Source organism: Lepidochelys kempii, chromosome 21 (assembly GCF_965140265.1).
Source record: "Lepidochelys kempii isolate rLepKem1 chromosome 21, rLepKem1.hap2, whole genome shotgun sequence".
Taxonomy (NCBI): domain Eukaryota; kingdom Metazoa; phylum Chordata; order Testudines; family Cheloniidae; genus Lepidochelys; species Lepidochelys kempii.
In genome coordinates this window covers 8986162-9002118 of record NC_133276.1, presented here as the reverse complement: position 1 = coordinate 9002118, position 15957 = coordinate 8986162, and the positions used below count along the sequence as shown (strand labels likewise).

Genomic DNA, 15957 nt, shown 5'->3' with positions numbered 1-15957 from the left:
GGAAAACTCTTGGAAAAACATTGAGGGGGATTTTATTTCAGGCAAACAATTTAGCTAACTTTTTTCCTCTCATATGAACTCTCTCTTTAATGGACACTAATAGTTATGGCATTGAGTAAGTTTCCCCCTTAATTTGTAAATGCTTATTTAAAGCTAAGTTAAAATGGATCAGTTCTACTTCACACCATGGGCTCCTCATGGTGCCAGTATCAAGGTCACTTCTGATTGGCAGCAGCCAGCAAGGGGCCCCTCAAACACTTACTCAAAGTTGAGTTTTCACATATTTGTGTGGTTTATTTGAGGCAGGGGGAAATCTGTACCTATGTGAATTTTAATTGTTAGGCCAAATGGTACTGTCAAGTGGTAAGGGCTTTCTAATACGATTAGGCAGGAGCGTATACAGTTGTAGCCTTGCCAGATCAGGAGTACTGAGTTAGACAGACTAAAGGTAGTATTACTTATCCAATCAGAAAGGTGCCAAGGTGTAGCTAGGCAACTGTTTAAAAAGGGACAGATTCTAGACTAGAGCAGGAAAAGCTGGCAGAAAAAGTCATTCACTTAAGGCTCTAGCTTGTCTCTTTTGATAGATACATTGTTAGGCCTTGTCTACACACAAGAGTTGTAGTGGTTTAACTATACTGGTATAGCTAAAGTGATACAATCCCCCCCACTCTCCAGTGTGGCTGCTGTTATACACGTATCCCACTGCAGCTTATTCCACAAATGAGAAGGGGAATAAGCCATACTGGTTTAAGCACTTTTCACCCAGCCACACGTAGGACATCGTATCACTTTAGTTATTGGTTTAAAAGAACCAAACTACACAACCCTAACTAAAAGTTATGCTGATAGAAAATGTGTGCAGACCAGACCTATTAATGTGCAACACACAGTACACTTCAAAAAATTACACTCCCAGAGCATGCATTACCCTACCATGTAGACAAGCTCTTAGATTGAGACTCTAATTACAAGTGCACTAACTGCTGTTCCATCTCAGGCCCTAGATGTTCTTTCTGCTCATCAAGCAAAAAGCCAGCATCAGAAAGTTCTCTACAGAGTTTAATTTTAACATGAAAAGAGTTCAGTTTCTCTCTCATATCTAAGGCAATAGTTTTCTACCCTGAAATGCTTAACCATAATTTTTTAATATTAAATCAAAGTACAAGCTATTAGTTGTCTATTCATTCCTTTTTTACCTCCAAGTGACCATTGTGGGGTTTAAGCAGGTGACTTCCTTTATATTTTTCTTTAAATCTCCAGAGAAGTGAGTGGATAGTTTCTGAGAAGGAATAGTTTTCCATTAAACTTATACTTTTTGTAGAATGAATGGTTAAGTGGCAGGCCCTCAAGGGTTAGGATTTTGCTGCTGATCAGATTCCATTCTTTGATTTTATGCCCTTTGCTGCCGCCACCACCCACACACAAAAGCATTCACTGCTGGATCCTCTGGTGATTAAACTCTTCCTGCCTCATCTACATATACTCCAAAACGTTTTACAGTGGTCACTTCAGCTTTGTCAGTGGGTTGTTTTTTTAACTCCTTCCCTTTCCCAAACTCCAACCTGAACAGAATTCAGTAAAAGAGCTGTTCGTGCACAAGCTTCAAACAATAAATAGTTAACAGTGGTTAAAGTCAGTCTTGGGCCCATTGGGCTGGTCATTTTTTTTTTCCTTTTGGAAATGTAAGTTGAAAACATTTTTAAGAAGACTTGTTCCAGTTTAAAAGTTCCATTTGAAAGCATTTTGGCCAACCATACAAATTATTCTTAGAACAACTGGAACTCATACATACACACAAAATAAAATAAGCACAATGGAAGGAATGGCCCAAGGCATACCCTAAAATTAACTAAGACAACTAATTACAAATTGGTACAGGTAACTAACAAATGCAGTTTTTGATCATGAAACCTGTGTTGTGGTTTTATAAATTTAAAAACTTGCAAGAATGCTTCACATTCCCACTTGTAAATACATGGATATCAATATTGATGTAATAGAAACCAAAAACCCTCCCAGTTTAGGTTTTATATTCCCACAGGCAAGAAATTCCTACTCAACTCCTTCCTCCCTGGCTAATCTCAAACCAGGTGCAGAGATTAGACACAAAAGAAGGCAGCATTCAGAGCAGGAGTTGGGATTTTACCATCTACAGTTTAAGGAGAGATATTTAGCCACCTTAAACAACCGTGCATCTTGCATATGAAACTGCAGTATTGTGGGATTGTTTACTACACTGCTAACTGGTAAATCTGTGCAAATAGTACCATGTCAAAGGTAACTCTCTCTCTCCCCCCTCCCTCCCCTTCTTAAGTCTCCAATCATCAGTCAATATGTTTAAATCAGAAAGGCCTTTCCAAAACTCCTACTACTCTACCAAAATGCTGCAAGTGGAGATTTTATCCCTCATATAACACAGGTCTTATTATAAATAAGGTTCTTGTTTTGAGAGGCGTAACCTTACTGACCTGATTGGAAGTGGTCTGAGTAACATAGAAAGAAAATAAAAAAACAAACAAACAAACAAACAAACAAACATGTTCTGCCTTTGAACAAGTAGTCATTTGAGTTATTACAAACACAGAGATTTCAGACATGTACACCAAAATATATCAAGTTCTGAACTTGCTGGTAAGAACTGTTTTTCTTCATTCACAAACAGATATGAAATGTAAAAATGTCAATGACACTGAAAAGTACTTGTAAAAAACATACAGATTTGTCTGCCACTTGAATGATGAGAGGGGAAATTCTTTTAAAACTCCCAACTTTTCGGTCCCATGCAAAATGTAATTGGATACAAGGCACCAAATTTAATGAATCATATAAAAATTAGTTCACAAAGCTTTATCAGTAGGTAAAACTAACCCTTTTCCCAGTCTTCCATTCCTGCCCCCCCCCCTTTTTTTTTCAGTCTGTAATACTGTTGACCTCTCCCATTTTATGCTGGGGTATTTTGATGGCAGCCAACACCCACTTGCTTGTCTCTCCCACTGGGAAGTAACTAAGCATATTCTATCAGAGCTTCTGTATGGCAGGGAGACTATTTACACTAGAAGCCTTGGCTTTTAAAAACAAAAATAATCTCTGCTTACGAGTCCATAGGACACATTTAACATTTTTACCATTTCCAATTTTATTTCTACACTCAAGATGTCTGGAAGTTCTTAACTGTGTGGAGGTGGTCCTGTCACCCGGAAGGGAACAATTCCAATATGACAGCTCAGTCCCAGACTGTTTAATATGCATTATTCTATCTACTGCCTCACCTGTGACAATGTTTGAAGTTATCAAACTGGAGTTCATCTAGTCAGTAGACTACAAAAAACTTTGTCAGCTTTCAGTATTTTGCATTAAAATTCCTCTTCGCCCAGTGCATAGTGTAACTTGGCAGTGCAGGCAGTAAGAGAGTAAGGTACTGGGAAGTAGTTGTAATTAATTTGCTAGTGGTGACGTTAGCCTAAGATAATGTTTTCCAGCAGACCTTGGGACTTAAAATTTACAACTTCATGGTCAGGTTAAGATTTTCATATTTAAAAAACTAAGTGAAATAAAACTGGTTTACTTAAGATTTAAATAGATTAAGGAGGTGCTGGTGGTGCCTCCATATTTCAAGCTGCACATACGTACGAGTATAAGTAATTCATTAATTTACAGCAGCTTCCTATGCTTCTAGAGGCCTATCCTGAAAGGTGCCAATCACATTCAACTCCCATTAGCTTTGGGTGTTGCTCAGCACCACCGCTCTCAGGAGGCTCTGTTCACCTGACAGGACTGGGCTCCTAGAAAGCCACAGGAGCAAAGGTAGGACAGAAAAAATGGTGACAATTATTTTTCGTCTACTGTAGCACTCCAAGGTTTAAGGCTAGCATTAGTTGCTGCTTCAGAGCCTTACAAATTTGGTCATCGACATCCTTGTATTTGCATATGCAGCAGCAACCTCTTGCAAATGGTTTCCATCAAGCCAATAAACTTATACAGAGCAGGCATAATTTCTTATTCATCCAGTCATTTAAAAAAGAATTGAGATATTAGCCTGTTCCACCCATTTTTTCTTTTTTTAAATTGAAGAATTTTAACTACCCATACAGGACCAAATTCTGCTCTTAATTACACCAATTTAAGGATCTGATTCTGCCAACATAACTACTGTACATAACTACTCACATGAGTAGTCTTATTAAAGTAAATGGGACTACTTGCATGATTCAGGTAGCACCCATATGTTATGTGTTTGCAGGATAGGGACCTAAATCTGGAGTAATTCAATTGACTTCAGCTGAGCTACTCTAAGTATATGCCAGTGTCTGAGCATAATTTGACTCATAGGATTAAGGAGGGACAAAGTTTATTTTATAGGTTACACTTTTGTCAAGCATTCACTTAAGTGGACTTCACTGTAATTGCAAATAACATCTTCATCTTATTGACCTAGACATGTAACTTCCAATCAGAATTTCTGGCAACCAGGACACTATAAAACAGTGTACAGCACAGTGGGAGCACTGGGCGATGCTTATATAAAGAAGCCTGCAGTAGACAAATATAAACCAAACAGCATAAAAAATGCTATACGCTATCGCTTCCAAATAAAAGCTAAATATTACAGAAACCTCACAGTGTTGGAAAAAGCAAGTTTAATTTAAAGTATAATTATTTCCTTCCCTACCAGGGTAAGTCATTTTTTCTGACTGCAATTTCTCCACATCTCAGCACTACTGGGTTAATATCATATGGAGAGGCCACTAATCTCAAAAGATGTCAACAGCAAATGCTACAAATCTGCTTGGGAAATCTGATACATTGATGGCTAAATGTACACCCTCCTTCCAGCCTCCCTTCCCTCTCTGCAACCTACTCAATTCAAGTGACAACTGTATTACTACCTGAATTCAAATATTAATGCAACACACTCAGTCAAAAGATGAGCATTCATAGTGATAAGTCTAGGCTCACTGCAGTAACAATTGTAATGCTGCATTGTGGTTTGCCTTTATATCATAGACTTTTCTATAACAGCGTTACCATGGCAGGAGTTTCCAGAAAGTAAATTTGCCATTATGGTCATCAGTCATGGTAAACTGTGAATCTGCTGTTTAAAAGCAAATAATCTACTTTCTGTTAAATAATGGGTCCAATTTCATCTTAAAAGAACTGATAGGCTTGGAAGGATAATCAGTGCTTTGGAAAATATCTATTTCTCCCTCCACCCCCAAAAAAGATTAAAAAGGTATTTTAGTACTTCAGCTTTCTCTTCTCTACTTTTTGCTTTCAAATATTGTTTGGACTAATAAGTATGTACTTTTTGTATTAGCAAAGAACCAATCATGCTTATAAATATTTGATAATCACAGCTGCATGATTTTGTTTCTAAATCTTACGGACCTCAACTTTTACATTCCCTGGGCCAAATTTGGACTGCAGTGAATTCAGTGGAGTTGAATCTCCTTACATTCTGTCTTAATTTGGCCCATTACAGTTTGAATAGTTACTATCTATGGGGTTTGTTTTTATTTCCTTGAATTGCCCCCCAAAAAACCAGTACATACATCTAGGAAATAAACAAATACCTGTCAGAATTCATAAGAAATAAAAATCAAATCCTTCCAAGCCTAGTTACAGATAAGGCTTTTTTTTTTTTTTTTTAAACAAAACAAATTTCATTAGCACCTATGGGACTGCCTCAAATTGCTCTGCCTCCAGTGAGTGAAAATGTAGAATTCTGAAATTACAGTTACTAGCAAAACAAAACCAGGCAATTTTTGTAGGCTCCAAAGCAACACGTTGCTCAGACATACAGGAAACATGGATTCTTGAGCAACTCCCACTCTCCAGGACAGTGAAGACCAGTGTCTCCTTGAGGTGACACACTCAGTCTTTGCTCTGGTGACAGGAAAGAAGTTGGTTGTCTGCCCTGCCATACTGCTCCCTCCCTCCCGGATAGTTGGAGTGATTAACAACAACCTGAGAGGAGAGTCTGTTTTGCCCTTAAGACAGGAGGTTAATTGTCATGATAGTGGCAATGGCAAGAGGGTATTACTTCAGGAAATTTATCCCACCCTGTAGAACAACAGGATGGCTCTGCCAATTAGTTTATATATGGTGGGCAAATGCTGACAAGAATAAAAGGAAAGAAGGAAAACCAATGATTTCAGGACTTTTTATCTGGATTTTAAGTTTAAATTTCTGAGGTTTAAAATGTCCCACTGGATTTTTAAATAGTTTCCACCTTAGCCATCTCCACCAAACAAGACTGACTGCACAGGGAACAAGAGACCCTCTTTCGAACTCTCAGGTCTGATCTCTAAAATTGAACATGGACAGCACAATCCTCAAACTAAATAAATGTTTTAAGTGTGGTTCTACTGAGAAAAGAGACTAAAATGGTACCGTGAGGCCCTATGGTTGCTGTGTTTCAGTGATTTCTATACCAAGCTCAGATTGCAAGTATAAAGATGTTTTTACAAGTCTGCAGCTCTGCAAACTCAAACTGGGATTTGAGAGCCAAGCCACCACTTGAAATAAAGATGTGGCTGGCCAAATTCTTCCCTCCATAATGTCTATGTAATCTCATTGTCTTCAACAAACTTGCATAAGCGTAACAGGTTGGAATTTAGTAAGCAATTGTGTTTATGCACAAAAAAAACCCAAAATCCAGCACACTCCCCTATAGCTGCGTTGGCACTGTAGTGCTAACAGGAATAAAAAACAACTCACACTTATTTTTGCTGCTAACGTCTGCAGACAGGATTCTGAACATGTACTGGGGCAGATCTGATCAATCAGAAGGTTCCACTTTTACATGATCTCTCTCCAGAGCAGAACCACATTTATCACATTCCATATCAGAAGTGAACACTAAATTTCCAAGTCAATTTAGTCCAGTTAAAGAAAAATGCTGCCATGTGTGTACCAATGTTAAATTTAGGCCCTGTCAATACTCAGAAAATGATCCGTTGCTGACAATGGAAGTCAGTAATGGGCATCCTCTAGTCCCTTCCTCTACTGGTGGTGTCCTATGTGCACTAATCTATTTTCAAAATGTTTTCAGCACTGTTACAGACAATGTGATTAAGGCTTGGTGAAACGTTTTCCTAGGGCAAAGGGCCTTAGAAGACTCTCCAGCAAGAATGCCTTTTGAAAAATACAACTCCACCTATTCAAGATATTTTGGGGAAATTGAAACCACTCAGACAAACACAGGTGGGAAGGGACTGGGTAAGTGATTCACACCAGAGAATATCATTGACATCAAGGGAATGAAGGTTAAGTGAGATTCTACTGTACCTCTATTTTTTCTGGAGATCTTTTTTGTAATCCGTATTAATTACTAGCGAATTTGGGAGTCAGTTTGATAGGTTTGTATTCTGGATGAACAAATGGGTTGTACTTACTTTACATGCTTCATTTAATTTCTGTTTGAAATAAGATGAACGATACCAGGCATCTGTGGCTGTTTTGAGGAAAGTGAGTTTTACCAATGAAAAAAAAAGAAGAAAAGATTCTGACTACAATTTTCTATGACGGAATTGCACAGCCTGATAGGCATTTTTCCGGACCCTGGGGTGGCAAACATGGTGATTTGATCTGTTCCTGCAGTAAGCCTTTATTCCTACGAAGAGGAATGATGTGTGAACACCAATGGTTTAAAAAACTGAGAGAGTCAGTTGAGTTATTAATGCTTCCCATCATGGGAATGTCAGTCTTCTGTCCTTATCGCTGTTTTTGGACGGCACCTGAGCTTGGAGTTGTGTTTCTGAGATTCCTGCTTTGCCCTGCACTGTTCTTTGAGTGTAAAAAAGAATGTAGGCCTGGGTTTTGCACACCTCCTCCACGCTACATACATTCAGTTTGGAATCATTGCAGTGGACCCAAAAACCTAGGAACCAAAGGAAGAAAGAGGACATTAGTAACGAGACCATAATCCTTTTGATTGTCTCTTATAAATGTACCCTAAAAACAATCACAAGAAATGGGAATTTCCAGGGGAGGGGGAAAAGAGAGGTGTTTTAACCTGCAGGTTAGCAGGCCTGCATAGCATTTCTATGCTATTAACCCAGTTTACCACTATGTGGTGGAGCTGTAACTTGATTTTCTATTATATCCTAAAAAAACCTCCTCAACTAACAAAAACTAAAAGCTTTCAAGACAGGCCTAGTTATAATTCTCCCTTCTCTGTAATAAGGTGGGGAAGAGTAGTATCAATACTCATGCTGTGGAAAGAGGTAAGTGTTCGAGAATTTAGAAAAACACTGTGGATGTTATTCATGACTAGTCCAGCTCCAGTTTCAGCACATTTTCTGTGTTATCTCCCCATCCCAAGTAGGGTCAGAAAGATGCCAACCAGAGCAGCACAATCGAGTTACGTAGCACAAGACAATGAAACGCCGATGGTACGAAGCAAGCAGTAAAGCCATCCCAGTGGGCTACAAGGAAGGGAAAGGAAAAGCAGTCTTTGGTCCTTATGCAAATACATGCTACTAGCAATACACTCTGGAAATAAAGCTATGGAATGGCAATAAATTTTATTTAAAGCTCTGACTATAAACCTTTAAAATACACTAAGTCTATGGAACAAAATATTAAACAGACTTTTAAAATCTGTTTCCCCAGTAATAAGGCACACGCACCTCCCTCTGTGTTGTAGCAATATGCTGTGTAGTGTCCTGAGCCAAACCCTTTACCATGATGCATCACCACAGCGGAGAGGTCATAGACAAAGGTCTCTGTGTCAAGAGAGGAGAGAGAGTCCCTGCAGCAGTAAGGTTCCATGTTTAATACCTGGTCAAAGAGGACATGGACCCCAATCTTCTCACGGTGATTACGTCCAGACCACCTGCAACACAAATGTATGCAATCAAAATAAACCCCCCCAGACACTCAAGGACTTTACAAAGAAATAAAGTGGTAGGGAGCTGGGGAAAAGTGGGGATGGGACCAGTAACCTGCTCCTACTAAGAGATTTTGAAGAATTCAAAAGGGGAGAGGTAGATGTTAAATATGTTTTTCTTCTTGCTCCCACTCTGAAGTCTATTATAGTTTGTAGACTGGTGTGAAATAATCCCAGGAAATGCTCTAAGTGTAATATAGCCCCATATAAATGTGTTGTCTCGGCACCACTTACGAGATTCAGTTATGGATATAAACTTCCCCAAATACGAAGCATACTCCCCCATAACAAGTACACTAGGGCTGGGTTTATCAGTCAAAAAGACACTTTCCAACCGTAGTTTCAGCATCTGTTATATTATGGAAAAAACAGAACAAAAACATGACCTAGAAGTGGCAAAAGTGGGGGTCAGATAAATTACCAGGGGGAGCAAGTTCCATAGATGAAAACCTACCACCGTGTTTCCAAAATGAGATTGGCACCCTGACAGCAGGATTGTCTGGCTATGTAGACTCCCTCCTCAGGCCCTACGCTACCAGCACTCCCAGCTACCTTCGAGACACCACTGACTTCCTGAGGAAACTACAATCCATCGGTGATCTTCCTGATAACACCATCCTGGCCACTATGGATGTAGAAGCCCTCTACACCAACATTCCACACAAAGATGGACTACAAGCCGTCAAGAACACTATCCCCGATAATGTCACGGCTAACCTGGTGGCTGAACTTTGTGACTTTGTCCTTACCCATAACTACTTCACATTTGGGGACAATGTATACCTTCAGATCAGCGGCACTGCTATGGGTACCCGCATGGCCCCACAGTATGCCAACATTTTTATGGCTGACTTAGAACAACGCTTCCTCAGCTCTCGTCCCCTAAAGCCCCTACTCTACTTGCGCTATATTGATGACATCTTCATCATCTGGACCCATGGAAAAGAAGCCCTTGAGGAATTCCACCATGATTTCAACAATTTCCATCCCACCACCAACCTCAGCCTGGTCCAGTCCACACAAGAGATCCACTTCCTGGACACTACAGTGCTAATAAACAATGGTCACATAAACACCACCCTATACCGGAAACCTACTGACCGCTATTCCTACCTGCATGCCTCCAGCTTTCACCCTGACCACACCACACGATCCATCGTCTACAGCCAAGCTCTGCGATACAACCGCATTTGCTCCAACCCCTCAGACAGAGACAAACACCTACAAGATCTCTGTCAAGCTTTCTTACAACTACAATACCCACCTGCAGAAGTAAAGAAACAGATTGACAGAGCCAGAAGAGTTCCCAGAAGTTACCTACTACAGGACAGGCCTAACAAAGAAAATAACAGAACGCCACTAGCCGTCACCTTCAGCCCCCAACTAAAACCCCTCCAACGCATTATTAAGGATCTACAACCTATCCTAAAGGATGACCCAACACTCTCACAAATCTTGGGAGACAGGCCAGTCCTTGCCTACAGACAGCCCCGCAACCTGAAGCAAATACTCACCAACAACCACATACCACACAACAGAACCACTAACCCAGGAACTTATCCTTGCAACAAAGCCCGTTGCCAACTGTGCCCACATATCTATTCAGGGGACACCATCACAGGGCCTAATAACATCAGCCACACTATCAGAGGCTCGTTCACCTGCACATCCACCAATGTGATATATGCCATCATGTGCCAGCAATGCCCCTCTGCCATGTACATTGGTCAAACTGGACAGTCTCTACGTAAAAGAATAAATGGACACAAATCAGATGTCAAGAATTATAACATTCATAAACCAGTCGGAGAACACTTCAATCTCTCTGGTCACGCGATCACAGATATGAAGGTCGCTATCTTAAAACAAAAAAACTTCAAATCCAGACTCCAGCGAGAAACTGCTGAATTGGAATTCATTTGCAAATTGGATACTATTAATTTAGGCTTAAATAGAGACTTGGAGTGGCTAAGTCATTATGCAAGGTAGCCTGTTTCCTCTTGTTTTTTCCTACCCCCCCCCAAGTGTTCTGGTTTAACTTGGATTTTAACTTGAAGAGTGGTCAGTTTGGATGAGCTATTACCAGCAGGAGAGTGAGTTTGTGTGTGTATGGGGGTGGGGGGGATGTGAGAACCTGGATTTATGCAGGAAATAGCCCAGCTTGATTGTCATGCACATTGTGTAAAGAGTTGTCACTTTGGATGGGCTATCACCAGCAGGAGAGTGAATTTGTGTGTGGGGGGGTGGAGGGTGAGAAAACCTGGATTTGTGCTGGAAATCACTTTAGATAAGCTATTACCAGCAGGACAGTGGGGTGGGAATAGGTATTGTTTCATATTCTCTGTGTATATATAAAGCCTGCTGCAGTTTCCACGATATGCATCTGAGGAAGTGAGCTGTAGCTCACGAAAGCTTATGCTCTAATAAATTGGTTAGTCTCTAAGGTGCCACAAGTCCTCCTTTTCTTTTTGCGAATACAGACTAACACGGCTGTTACTCTGAAACCTCTCAATAGACTGCAACTTTTCATGATTATCCCCACTTTTACCAGGGCTTAATAGATATTAATGTTGATATTTAAAACGGTCATAATCAGAAACTCCATTGAATGAATAGAGTCAATTTGGAGCTGTTTCAGGCTGCTGCAAACTCAGGCAGGCATTGAATGCACTGCACAAAGGATACATAGTTGTACTATATTAATATTTACACACGTTGACCAGTATTTGTATTTGCAAAAACATTAAGGCTATGTCTATACAACAGAGGTAGGGGTGTGATTCTCCAGCCCGTGTACACACTTTCACGCTAGCTCTCATCAGGATAGTCCAAATATAAATAGCAGTTCAGCCACAATAGCATGAGTAGTGGCAATAAAAGCACGGGTGAGCCGAGCCAAGTACATATTTGCCAGTTTCAGGTGGGTTTGTACTTGGCATGGCTCAGTTGTGCCCCCATTACCCATGCCACTGCGGCTGCACTGTTATTTATACTTGTGCTGGCTCAATGAGAGCTACCACAAGCATGTGTACATGAGCAGGGGAATCACCCCCCTAGCTTGAAGCGGAAATGTAGCCTAAGAGCAAGATACCCATTTTAATAAGAACACTACGCTGAGTACACAAGCCACCTGTACTGTGAATTAAACATTTGTTGCGTGTAAGATGTTTTATTTGCTTGCACGATGCAGGAAATAAGATAATTTCATAGTGTGTATGAACCACTCATGTCCAAAAAGAAGGTAGCACATCTTTTCCATGCAACTATTTCCCTTGCTAAACACTACCTGTGGCCCGCAAAACTCACCTGAATCGTTTAAGGTGCAGCCGGAGGACCTGAGGTAGTCTGTAGATCATTAACTGCTTTTTAGCTTCACTCAAAACAAGAGGTTTAGGAGAAGACTTCCGTCGTTTGCCTACAAAAAGTTTAAGAAAGGCATAAAACATAGGTTGAGTTGTAAATTGTCTTCAAAAGAGGAAGCGGCACATGACAAACCCTTCCTTCTTCCTTTTTAGTCATGTCAGCTCACAGCAAAGACTTACCAGCGAAATACAAAGTGAATAAGGATAGAGGTACACCAGGGGAAGTTTTGCTTACAAACACCTGCATCTGCAACTTCTAAGCAGGAGGATTCCAACCCCATGGATTTGTTGGAATGGTAAACCATGCTGTTTAAAATATTCACAACTTCACATTTTTGTGCTGCTTATAATCTTCATGCCTTCAGTTATCAGTTTCAGGCTGCTTCTGTTAACATTTCACACTGCGATGTACAACAGGGCTGATAAAGAGATGGCTGGGACCACAGAGCATACAGCCAGTTTCAATGTTAAATAATGCTAGGTTGTCCCCAAGTTATTGAAAAAGCATTGTGGATATTTTTTTTTTTTAAATACAGCACCAGAACTGTGTACGGAGCTTTACAGGCAGATAAAAGACAGCGTTCCTGTGCTGAAGAGCTGATAGTCTAAGTTAAGATAGTTTGACAAGAAATTGCAACAAATATTGTGAGGACAAGGGTTACTATGGAAAGATCATGTGGTTACTGTGGGTTAGCAATGTGCGTATCTGGAAGATTTTTCACTTGTGACTGTGAGGGGGAGAGTAAAGTGTATATGGCTAAATGGAAAAGGCGTGTTTTAAGAAGCCACTTGAAAGAGAAGAGGGGGAAGGCCTGGTGACCAGATCAAAGACGCAGTTTCGTGTGTAGGGGTCCACAAGGGAAAGAATGGAGAGAGTGGGAGAATAAAAGCAAAGGGGTAGTAAGGTGTGCGGCTTGGGTGAGCAAATGGAAAACAGAGGCCCTTAAGTTCTCATCTCCACAACCACTCACTGTCAACTTCTATTTGCTATTTTTTAAGTAAAATTTTGATCACTAACAGGAATGTAAAATTAAGAGGTGGCTCCTTACGCTGCCTTGAGCCCAGAGTTTGCAGACATGGATTCTCACTTTGGAGTGTTGTAATCCACGCCATAAAGTACAATCAACAAGAATAAAATAATTTATTCTAATTGGAGTGATTTGTTACAGTGCTGAGTGGAGCTACCACTGCAGAGCACAGATTACAGTACAATGAAGGTGCCATAATCAACACGTTGCCAACAACGAAAGCAATCTGAGAACGAACAGTAAAAGAATCAAAAGGATTCTTAGCCACTATTTACATTCTATCAACTAGCAGATTTGTTATTAAATTAAAAATATAACTGTCCCCATAAACCCTGTAGAAGTAGCTCTCTTTGATGGGAGAGAACAAAATTATAAAAAGCTACATTCTAAAAACGTTCTTTGTACTTCACCTTAAACAGGTTTGAATTAAACTACAATGAAGGGGCAAATCCTGATGATTGCCTCTCCATATTTACTCACATAATTGCGCAGGCAAAACTGTTGCCTTTATTGCATCAGGATTTTGTAAAAGCCAAGTAAGGAATTCAGAATTTGTATCTAAAAAATTAACCAATTTTTATTAACTCTGCTTGTGTTCTACTAATTAATCCTTATAGAAAGCGATGTATCCCACGTTTAACCATAAACAATAAAGAACAAATGTCACGTGTTTCCCAATGGGCTATCATTTTCATGTTTAAGCGAGTTGCTAACAAACTGAGGCGGAGGGAAAGTAGTTTCAAGGCAAAAATAAAATAAAATAAAAAGCCACTCTATTATATATCTAGCAAACACCTCCACCCCCACCCACTGAAAGCAAAGGTTCTGAAATGTGCGCTTCATTTTTTCATAAAGAGAATACAGAGATAACTGCTTCATAACAGACCTTTGCTAACTCAGCCTCCTCTGTAACTCAGCATTCAAACAAGGAAGGAGTATCGCATACAGTCATGTTGGCTAGTTGGCTTTATGCAGCACAGTCTATCTTAAATGTCTGACGCGTGGTTTCTCAAGAGACTGAGGTGAGATATTTTATGTTGCTTTTCAAAAAAAAAAAATGTAAAACAGCAAATATTGAAACAATTTTTGATTACCAAGGGCTGGGGGGAGGAAGGAAAGGTGTATTTATTTGTTTGTTTTTGGAAATCACTAGAGCTAAAGCATTGTATGCAACACCCCACACAATCCATTTCTGTCTTCAACATTTTTGTTTTTACCTCCATCCAAAAGGACTGAATATCAGCTTGCAAAATCTGGCACTGTGTTCTACTGACAGACTGATTTGACTCACTTATATTGCATAGATAGAGCAAGTAAATCCTGCACTTCACTATCTTTGGGGGCGGGGGGTGGGGGCGAGGGAGGAGGATGAGATTCATATGAATCAAGTTAGAGATGAGAGCTTTCAACAAGATACCAAGCCTGGTAGGGCAGAAGGGAAGTGTGTCTGCATACGGAAGCAAGTTTACTCCAGGGTAAAGACTATTTTAAAATTTATCGACAAAAGATGGGATAAAAGTGTGTGTGGGGTGTCTTTTTTTCCTAATCGGAACCTGTCAACTTCACCAGGGCACAGAGGACACAGCTTAGAAAAAGGGAAGAAAAAAAAAATGGACAGGTGACAGCCAGAGCTTCCAATAAGAAATGTACCTGTTAAGTGGATTTCTGCATCTCACTGAACCAATTCAGAACAGATGGGTTGCTCCTTCTCTTTATCACTTCTGACAAGCAGTACCACCAATGATTTTTGGCATCTACTGGTAGGACTGCTGCCTCCCACTAGGACTTGCTTTTTTCAGTTAATGCTTCCTTATCCGATTCAATTATAATCGGCAAACTTTACATCAGCAAACTTTAGGTCTGCACAAACAAGAACTGCAGAATACAAGGCTAAGACACAAGCCAAACTGAACAATACTGATCAGATTTGTGTGAATGATTCACAGCAAATAATTTAGCTGATGAAATTAGTTCCCTCTTTTGCTTATAGACTATCCACAAGCAGATGGCTATTTCCTCAGATTTTATCATCTGAAAGTATTTAATAAATTTGTGATTAAAAATACTGATTGCAAATCACTCCACACAAATGTTTGCTATTTCAGCTGTGCTGATTAGTTGTGACAGGTCAAATAAGTCACTCTGTTTCCTCCCAACTGGATGAACATATGACGACGCCATCATAAATAATCACGTGTCAGAATTTGAAATTCAGTTTTGGTGAATGTGGGTGCCAGTACAACTAAACCACATGATTATTCACAAGCTCAAAATTACTTCGTTCAAAAACGTAAGCAAATGTTCTTGGAAAGTTTTCTGCAGTATTCATCCAGCCCTAATATTAATCCTCAGACCACCACGAAAGCTAACAAGAGATATATTCTAAATGAGAGTAGTGAGATGCACATGTTCACTTAACAGAAAATACACTAATTTGAGAGTCAAATAGCAATTTCAGCTCATTGGTAAAGACACCTACTAGTCACAAAGAAAGGGAGCACCTTTTCTCTGACATGGTGGCCCTTTAGAACTCTTTGCCTGAAAGCTACAGCTGCAGAGACAAAAATGCTCAAGTCTACAGTGCCTGAAGGAGACATGATGCTAAGCCTACACTGCAACTTACCAAGACTACACTAAAACTCACATACTGCAGGACAAACAACAACACACCTGG

General features: G+C 40.0%; 1 protein-coding gene across 2 annotated transcripts in view; it reads right to left on the bottom strand.

The window, feature by feature from the left end:
• Positions 1-1330: 1330 nt before the first annotated feature.
• USP49 (ubiquitin specific peptidase 49) overlaps positions 1331-15957 on the bottom strand; it is a 60460-nt gene continuing 45833 nt past the window's right edge. For both annotated transcript variants that reach the window (XM_073320479.1, XM_073320480.1), the window contains 3 exons: positions 12200-12308; positions 8634-8839; positions 1331-7882 (listed from right to left, as the gene is read on the bottom strand). In XM_073320479.1, the coding sequence (XP_073176580.1) occupies positions 7692-7882; positions 8634-8839; positions 12200-12308 (506 nt within the window). In that variant the 3' untranslated portion in view covers positions 1331-7691. The remainder of the gene's footprint in view (positions 7883-8633; positions 8840-12199; positions 12309-15957) is intronic.